The 9,761-nt window shown below is 39.4% G+C and overlaps 1 protein-coding gene across 2 annotated transcripts; it reads right to left on the bottom strand.

Moving 5' to 3' along the window:
• Positions 1 to 6,435: 6,435 nt before the first annotated feature.
• LOC103721568 (protein PLASTID MOVEMENT IMPAIRED 2) lies at positions 6,436 to 9,013 on the bottom strand. Of its 2 annotated transcripts, none has more exons than XM_026810214.2 (3): positions 8,842 to 9,013; positions 8,512 to 8,744; positions 6,436 to 8,373 (listed from the first exon to the last, which is right to left on the bottom strand). In XM_026810214.2, exons 2-3 carry the CDS (start codon positions 8,638 to 8,640, stop codon positions 6,646 to 6,648), a joined length of 1,857 nt encoding a protein of 618 aa, XP_026666015.2. In that variant the 5' UTR covers positions 8,641 to 8,744; positions 8,842 to 9,013; the 3' UTR covers positions 6,436 to 6,645. The 2 variants fall into 2 exon arrangements, with proteins under 2 accessions (XP_026666015.2, XP_008810056.2); XM_008811834.4 differs by having other exon boundaries at positions 8,512 to 8,652.
• Between the last annotated feature and the right edge of the window lie 748 nt (positions 9,014 to 9,761).

The raw sequence follows: 9,761 nt of genomic DNA, 5'->3' as shown, positions 1-9,761 counted from the left end.
AATTATGACAGATTTGTCTAAAACAAATCAATTATCTTTAATTTTTTTATTTTTTTCACGAGATTTGTAGTCCTCGAAATTGTCCATTTATCAAGGCACAGTCTAAGCATCCGAATCCGGATATCGTTATCATAGGGGAGACGCACGTTGTACGCAGTTCAGTGCTACAAACGACCGTTAGATATATATATAGGTAGGAGAATTTTGTTAAAAAATTATAAATTTTTTTTGTCTGAAAACCCTCTAAAAATTTAAACTTATGTAAATACCCTTTTAAATTTATATTTATTTCCATACCCTCATAAAATACTCTTTTGCACAAATGATCCTCATATAATGATTTTTCTAACACCGTTAATAAAAACCATATTTATTTTAATTAAAAAATAAAATAAAATTTGAAATTATTTTTTTGTCTTCCATTGTCATTGGCTCATAAATGTATTTTTTTACACGTCTACCCATTAAGAATATTTTAGTCATTGTAATTTGAAACCGGCATTAGATGGTGCAGATACATATGCAAAAATAAGAATAAAAAGAGGGGTAGACTAGCAAAATAAAAAATATACATGTAAATATCAATTTAAAAAAGATATTCATATAAAAATTTAATATTTAGAAAGATATTTATATTAAAAAACTTAAAATTATAATAGACTTGTGAGTGAGATGGCAGTCCCCGAAGACCGAAGCAGCGGTCGGTCTCCTGCGGACTGGATGCGCAACCTGCAGTGCCCGCCAAGCGATTAGCGTGGTGGATTTGAGCACGCCCAAGACGGAACACGTGACAAGAACTCCCACTTTGGCCAAGTCCCAATGACTTCCACTGCAGCACGGAAATAATTCTTAAAAGGTTCATTCTTTTCGGCTGGCCCAGACCTCCCATCCCCTCGTGCCAGATGCGGAGTTTCCAAAGAATTCCAACCAAAAACACCTTGACCACGATCCCCTTGAGGCTACTACTACCGCTTGTCTACCAATAAAAAAGGTGCCCTCTTGTTGGAATTCTCTTTTGGCTGAGGAAGTCAAGAAACTAAGGACAAAACTAATTGCACCCAGGAGTGGACGCCATTTAGAAATGGGTTGCTATTCATGGTGCAGTTTTTACTAATTAATATTATTATAAAGGTAACAAGTCCTTTTAGAATATGTACCACATCAAACAAAGATAGAATCAGCCAATCAAAGATGCCTTGCAATTTGAAGAAGGAAGAGCTCCAGACAATAATTTGAATTAAGCATGAGCTGTTCTGTTTTAGATTTTGTTTCGACTTTCTTTTCTTTTCTCATGTATGCCGAACTGATTAATACCCATAATCTCCTTTCCTAGTCTCACTCAATTTTAGTTTTCTTCTTAAGATGGGACTGGCCACCATTGGCATATGGCTAATTGATAGCATACGGCTTTTTTTTTTTTTTTGCTAGAGCGAGTGGATCATACCTGGTGAGTACGAATACATCTAATAAAATCAAAATACCATATAGTGCTAGGGGCAACTCTCCATCGCCAGCCCATAAGGTACTACCGGAGTGACTGACTACATAAGCAGTCATTAGCTTAACGGAATACATGCTTGGTCTGAAAGGCTCCTCCATCTCCCACCATTGTCCAGATATCGTAGGGAAGCCCAAGAGGTAATGGTTGCGTCCACCCTTTGCTCCGAGATATCGTAGCATTCGACTTTTAGTCCCGCACATATTTATACAGGATTTGCATATGCTTATAGTTAATATTGCACACACTTATACTAGCTAATGCACACAGTTTTATTAATCTTTGCATATATTTTTCCTATATACACTTATATCCATGTGTGCACAGTTATTTGTATTTGTGTACATAATGGACTAAAAAAGTCCCTAAGGATGGGGAATTAAAAAAAATTAAAAATTGGGGGGGTTGTTAAAAGTTATAGTCCGATTGGTGAAGGAAAAAAAAAAAAGAAGTGCTAACTACTGTTACTCTTCCTCACTCTTTTTGACCCTCATTTCAAAGCATGCAGAATGGCATGGAATCAAGGATAGGGTAACTACCATTGAATGGCTGCTTTTAACCTATCATTTAATCTTCTTGCCACCCCTACGAAATTGAATAGTTTTTGTATTTATTTCACACTTAGTTCTTTGCATACCAATTTTTGAACAAAAAAGTATCAAATCTTTGTCAATAGTCTTCTTAGAATCTTGCAAACTCCACTCTCGGCCACATTCCACTCCTAAGGATGTGTAAATCTTTGACCATGCATCCATATTTTTGTAGTGGATGTTAACCAACTGGATTTCCTTTCAAAGACTTCTAGTCGTACTAAACTCAACTACAATACGATAAGGGCAACCTCTGCCTTTTCTTATAATCTTGCAAACTCCACTATGCGCCCCATTCCACTCCTAAGAACATGTAAAGCTTTGACCTTGGATCCAAATTTTTGTAATGGATGTTAACCAACTGGATTTCCTTTCCAGGAGTTTTAGTGATCTTAAAAAATTCAACTAGAATATAATAAGAGTAACAACTGTGCCATCAGATTAACCTAATGAAGTTCCACACCTCGAAAAAAAGAAGTAAAACCATTCGAAGAGAGACTGAGCATCGTTCAAAAGCTTACTCATATATTATCTTAAGGATTATACAATAAGCCATATAATTTATTTTTTTTTTATAGGACAGTTAAAGCATATAATTGGTTTGAGAATATTTGACCATAGTTATATTAAAACGTAGCGCCTCTGGCCTTCAGCTCGGTTAATGTATTTCATGATAAACTAAGAAACATATACCTCTATTGCATTTACAAGCTGAATGTGTTAAACTTCTATCGAATCTAAGAGATGCTTATACAATCTCTTATCTGTTTTATTTTTCCTCTATCTGAGAACAAGAAGTTAAACCCACATCAGCATTTAGGCAGAACTAATCTATATTTGCTCTGAATCACGACTTTCCATCACACTTAAGCATGCATCCCATATGGACAACTAGTCTCCTTCTAGATGAAGAGGACAACCAGAATACAAAACATTCTGGTCCCTCAATATTAGAGATGTTTGTAATCTTTGGTAAGAATATTAGAGAAATTTGTTGAAAGTATGATACAGGACAATACTTAAGCTGATATATAGATAGGTGGGTTTGACATCTGTTTAACATCTTAGAAAAACCTCACGTATTACTGGTTGGTGGCCTTCCATGCAGGATTATGAGTTGAAATTAGGCATGGAAGATATGACCTCGATAGCGCGATCAGTGGCGTTGTTAGGAGCGAAGCGAGTGGACTATGATCTCCATGCTATCTTTTTAGGCTCATTTGAAGCTCATGGTCTAAAAGGGGAGCCTTTGGAAGTAAGAGTTGATCACCATCCATTTATCCCATTTAACACCCTATCTCTCTACTTTGATCCATCAAAGTCTTATTCATGGGTCCCTTAAAGGCGACATATATATGATAATGCCCAAAGAAAGTTCTATCTGAGATGATAGTTCTCCAATAAAAGTCTGTCCGCGATGTTAGATCAAATAGTTTCTATAACCTGGTTGAAGTCAACAAAGCCATGAAATAATCCATTTGTTCGATTTAATTAGGTTTGTTTGGTTGCGTACTTGCGTCTGCTTTTCTCGGGGTTGGCAGGGATTTCAGGATATTTGACATCTAGCAGTGCAGACTGCATGGTAATGACAGATTTTTCCATTTTTTTTCTCACAGCCGGTAGGCATAAGTACGCAGGATGCGGTAAGCATGCACTTCTTATGCCAGCCTACATGTAGGGATGGCAATCAAGTTGGATCGGATCAGATTTGGACAGATATAGGATAGAACGAAAATTTATCAACCCAAAACTGGCATATACATTAACAGGTTAAAAATCCAGACTTGAAACTAACGATTTTGTTAAATAGGTACCCTAACCCGATCTACAATAGCTCTGAGTTGTATCTTTCACACAAAAGAATAATCGATTTTCTATCGCCGTGTCGATCATCACATCCTATTCAGCACAGCTCTCAAAGCACTCCGAACTTTCATTCATTAACTTACACAGATCTCGACGCCACTATTGCGTGATCTAATAGTGGATTCGTGTGAAAGAAAGTGACTTCTTCTTTCATGCGAAGATACAACCTGTGTCCATCTACAAACGGGTTGAAACAAATTGAATAGATTAAATGATCATACGTTGCCACCTTTACTCACCAGCAAAATCTCTCAACGGTTGGCATGAAATTGAATCTACCATCGCTAAACTTAAAAGGGTTTCAAGATATTGAAAAACATGCGCTGCACATTTCGTAACCAAAGGTCTTTGCCTACCAATGAAAGATACCAACATCGTGTGTGCATGTGTTGTTTTTGTTTGCACACGCGCACAAACGTGTGCATGTGTTTTGACACATGCGCACCGCATGCGTGCGTATGTTCATGAGTGGATGCATATCTGTGCTATATACGTGCCCCATCTGTAGAGAAAGTTTTCATCCCACGAAGATGTGCGAGTTGTCCAGTGACTTCAACCAGAGATAGCAATGATCCTCACAAAAGCTGTGCCTGCAGCAAGTGGTAGCCTGAATACAAATATCATCGCAGGCTTGCACCATTTAGAAAAGAAAGAAGAGAGAGAGCAATCTCTTATATCTCTCTCATAAAAGAATAGACTCATAGATAGCCAAATCAAAACTAGAAAGAGGCCTATAAATTGTTCCTTGGTTTAGCTGTCCATTTAAGATATAATCAATGCCACAATGGCCAAAGGTAAGACGGCAAATGTATTTTTCCCAAGATTAGAGAACTTAATGCCTGGTCCTTCGAGCGACAGCCATTTTATATTTAGTCCTCAACATTTCTCAGTCCTGCAGTCCTGCTAGTACTTCTGCTAGCTAGGATCCTTGGATGCCATCCACAGCACCAGTCCTCTGAGGAGCCTTGCTGGTCTTGGAAGTTATCCTAACCATGAAAGGTAGGGGATAGATTGCCTTTGGGTCTTGTTCATTCTAATGAGCTCTACCTATTAGTTCAATGTAACTCATTCTTATATCAAATATAGTCTAGTACAAGATTATGACTCTACAGATCAATTAAGTCAGGATAGCACCGATGGTTTCCCCTATTCATATGCTTGTGCAGCTATCTAGTTCGCCATCCATTTTAAGTTAACCCATCAATCATTGTCCTTGTACGTTCGTCGGGGTAAATAATGAGCATTGTTAAACTTGTAGTCCTAATGATCTTGGCCTTCTAAGCACTTACATCATATATACTGGATTATGCATAGGCCAGTCAACTGATGCAAAACAAAAAAAAAAAAAAAAACCTTTAATTTTGCATATATTTCACAATAAACATGCTATACACACAGATTGCCTGTCCTGCATCATCCATGTCTAATCATGCCTCTGGTTTGAAACTAACAACTATTATTTGGGCTGGTGTTTGAATCCCTAATACTCCTATTTAAATCTGCAAAAACTAGTTCACTCTATCAACGAAAAGCACGGTATCATGGACAGAACATAATTTTGGTTCCCAGATTTACTGAAACCAAAATGCCCTTCATATTTATGGAGCACTTGCGAGTCATGCTCTGGAAATAGATATCACACTCCCTGATATTGGTTTATTAAGTTGGCTTTCTAATTTTGCCCTCCATATCTGACCTCTTTCATAGCTGTAAACAAGTTTCGAGTACATAGAGTCGACGGGTAATGTGTGACATACCCTTCCTATGATAAACTCCAGAGTGACTTGGTTCATCTAGAAACTAGGTTTCACATATGAACTTCGGCATCATTCAAAAGTCAATGTGTCAGAAATTCAAATATTATTTATGACCATGCTTTGAGAAATAAGCATCTCTACCAGAATAAAATTCAAAGGATAACACATTGTCTCAGATTGATTATTAAAGGGGTACTAGCAGTTTAACATAAAAAGAATAATTATGAATACTAAAAAGCCTGCTTTAGCTTGCTATTGTTGCAATTGCAGATATCTCTACCAGAATAACTTGTTTGTGTTTGGCATGGAGAAACACCAAAGCCATCTTGGTGCTTTCAGTGCATGGAGGAGCTGTGTAAAGCTTTGTTGACAGATTGGACAGTGCTGGCTTCACTAACCCTGTGATGGATGGAAGCTATAACTGAAAAATAAGAAGACCGAGAATGCATCTTCATATGAATAATGTTCAAGATTGTTAAAAGGGCTTTGACATATGTTGGTGCTCTATAATTAAACAGGAGGTAGAAAATACTCAAATGCAGAACCTGCAGAGTGCAGCAGAAGGCAACAGAGTAGCAGGTCTTAATGATCTATGTACTTGGAGATCGATGAGAGTACTAGATATAACCATAAGTACCAAAAATTTCTGATAGAGTTTATATCTTTCTTGGCTTATCATTTGGAAAAAGATTTCACCCAGATAATACTTATACATGCGCATGCATTACAGATGATTACAGAAGCATATTATTATTTTTCCTTTTTTGTATAGGTTATATGTGTCATCCATGTATTAAACAAATAAGTTGACTGATGAGAAGGAAAATAAAGAGGGGGATAAAACAAAACATTGGAAGTAGCTGCATAAAATTTTTTCAGAAATCAGCAACAGGCGTAGGAGTATCAGCAAGATGCAGACCATGCAGTCTGCAGCTCACTTTTGCTTTCCAGTTTTCCGACCTCTTAGAAACTTGGCTAAACTGGGCATTACCTTCCTCTTCTTCTTAACAGTAAAAGATGGGGAGCGAGTATATCGCATTCCAGATGATGCTGACAGCCTTCTCACTTTAGCTCTTCTTGATGCTGCTGGTATTCCATTCCCTCTGAGGGATTTCCTTGGTGTTGCTCCCACAAGCTGCAAGTTAGAAATATCTGCCTCGTTCTCTTTCTGTCTGCAATTATATTGTTCTTCTTCCAGAGTCTCCTGAGCAACCAATGACTTCTCCACCAGAGCTTTGAGCTCTTCAGTCTCCCTCCTAGCAAGCTCGGTCTTCATCAGTATCTCCTTCTCTCCAACCTTCAGCGCTTCGATCCATGCCTGAGCTGCCACCACCTTCTTGTCGGCAACAACATGAGCATCTGCTGCACGCCGATTCAAATAGTCATACTCACATTTGGATATAGTTATAGTAGAGCTGTGTTGGATCGATGAAGCTCTTGCTTTAATGGTTCTTTCAGTAGCTCTCCTCAACTTCTTGAGTGCGACAGCTTCTGATGCTTTAGCTGCTTCCAGCTCTTGTACAGCAGCTTGCAATCTTTCCTCTGCTGAGCTAATGTCCAAGTCTGTCTTCTTAATTTCCATTTCGATACTTTTTGTCTCTTCACTAACTTGTTCCTTTTCTTTCTTCTCCGACTCTACCTCTGCTTGCAGTTGTTGCAGCGCAGCTGAGAGATTGGAAACTATTGCTCTAGCCCTCTCATCTGCTCGTGTGGCAGACTCCAGCTTAGACTTGGCTTTCAGAAGCTTGGAATTAAGATGCTGAACAGTAGAATCTGCTTTCATTTCTAGTTTCTTTAGTCTATTGGTTTCTTCAGCAGTGTGCATCATCTCCTCTCTTACAAGATCCATGGAAGCCATAAGCTGAAATCCCTCCTCCTTAATGGAAGCTAATTCTTTCCTCGCCGCCTCCAATTCAGCCTCAGCTGATCGTAGCAAAGACCGACTCTCTGGCTCTTCTTCCATTGTCTTATCCATGACTTCGAACAAATCATTCTTCTGATGCTTCCTCTCCATTGCTCGAACCAACTCCATTTCATTCTGCAAGACATTGACATCAGAATTTGTCATTTCGAGCTTCATTTCGAGCTCCTCAGCATGATCGATCTCCTCGCGGATATCCTTAATTTTCTTCTCAGCGGCTTCCATCTTCTTCGCAAACCGAGCAGCTTCAGCCACTCTCCGAGCTTCTATTTCTCGAAACTCTCTTTCAGCTTCGATCCGGGCAAGCTCCACCAGAACATACTCTTCATTTGCTTCACGTATCTCCCTTCTTAGTTCTTCGACCGAGCGGGAATAAGAGCTAGCTTTGGAACGAGAGGCTTCAGTTTCCTTCTCAGCTTTAGCCTTTGCTTCTAAAGCAGAGGCCACGTCAAGCTTCAGCCTGCTCAGCTCCTTCTTCGCAGCATCCAGCTCCCGCATCACTTCAGCATACCGACCATCACCAAACTCCGCCTTCCTCAGCGACTGAAGCCCTAGTTTCCACGCCCTTGCTCTGGCATCAGACTCCTCGATTTGGAGAGCCAACTCTTTAGCTCTGCTCCTCGCCCTATACAGCTCGGATTCCGCCCGGGCCTTCTCCTTTTCGGCGAAATTCTTGCTCTCATCCAGTCTTCCAATATCCATTTTTGCGCGGTGGAGCTCTCCGGTTATCGAATGCGAATCCTTCAGGATACGTATTTGAGCTCAATTTAGCCATTTGGATCGATGAAACGGTACACGTCCACAGGAAACGTATGGCAAAAAGAAGCTGAGACAAATTCAAAGCAAGCTACATGCACAAAGCTATATGACAAGTAATACCTCTTTGAGTGGGAGCTGGGTGGTCTTGTACTTGTCTGGCTTTCTTCCCTGGATCCTTTCCCCGTACAGGCTGATGGCAGCTTTCACTGGCCGGATTCCTTCTGGCTTCTCAAACTTTCTTCTATCCATTGGATTTCAAGGCTACGTTATCCAGATAAATAGAGAAATTAGAGCCTATTAAAGTGACTTGAAAATCGTCGAAGGACGTCGGGTAGAAGAGATGCTCCATTTTCCTTGGATATATGCAAAAAATTAGAGAGAAAAATTTAAGAGAGCGAGAGAGAGAGGAAGAGATAACGATGCTGAGAGGAGAGGTGGAGATGCACAAACCTGAGGCTGAGCCCTCCTTGTGCTGTTAGCTTGGGGTGATTTGGGTCTAGAGAAAATTTAGCATGCCTTGCTCGCATCCAATGCTCGCATTGGAATTGGAAAAGAAGTGGGACGGAAACCAGTTCGTTAGCAAGATTCTTAGAAAAACATAAAGGTTTTGTTTGGTAATATTCCTTGGCGAAAGCTACAAGGCTATCTTCTTTGCACATAGGAAGGACAACCTCGACCACACACCGCACAAATAGGAAGGCTATCTCACATTTCATTGTCTATCAAATGCATGCAGCATGGTGATACACAATAAGATCAGTTTACTATCTCCAACCCCTTTTTTTGAAGGGGGTCAAAAAAGGTTTTTGATCCGATAGTCGAAATGTTTTACAACTCATGTTCGAGTTTTAATACAAGAAATATGAAAAGTTTATGTAAATTTTTTTATTAAACTACTACACCTAATTTTTTTAGAGTGGGCTTATCAAACTAATGCAGCGTCTAACTTTGCAAGATAACTGAGGTAGGTATGTCTCTTTCCATTTAGTGGAGGAAAAAACATTCTTTTAGGGGAAAAGTGGTAAAAATCTGTAAATAGGATCATAAACAGATCATGAAAGGGTAGCGTACCTGAATCCATGGATTTTCCAAACGATTAAAGCTTCTTTTCTCCCTCTTGGCCCCTGTTAAAACACACGGTGATAGAGATCGGTTTTGTGTTGTCGTTATAGGCAGAGGGTGAGACCCGTGAAATTATCCTTCCATCAAGGATAACGCAGCATAAACTTCTCCGTAAGTAGTTACTATAACCAACTAGTGACCACCCACGTTTAGTCATGTGGGTCAAAATCCAACATTCTCCCACTTGGCCCATATGACCATAATTTGGTTAGAATGATATAAACATTAGGCATACATCATTCCAATCC

This window comes from Phoenix dactylifera, chromosome 4 (assembly GCF_009389715.1).
Source record: "Phoenix dactylifera cultivar Barhee BC4 chromosome 4, palm_55x_up_171113_PBpolish2nd_filt_p, whole genome shotgun sequence".
In the NCBI taxonomy this organism is placed as follows: domain Eukaryota; kingdom Viridiplantae; phylum Streptophyta; class Magnoliopsida; order Arecales; family Arecaceae; genus Phoenix; species Phoenix dactylifera.
Note: the sequence above shows the minus strand (reverse complement) of the source record. Positions and strands in the feature narration are given on the sequence as shown.

Coding starts and splice junctions, on each gene's coding strand:
- LOC103721568 (XM_026810214.2), bottom strand. CDS start 8,640: ATGGATAGAAGAAAGTTTGAGAAGCCAGAAGGAATCCGGCCAGTGAAA. Junction 8,374..8,511: donor CCCAGCTCCCACTCAAAGAG/GTATTACTTGTC, acceptor CGTATCCTGAAG/GATTCGCATTCGATAACCGG.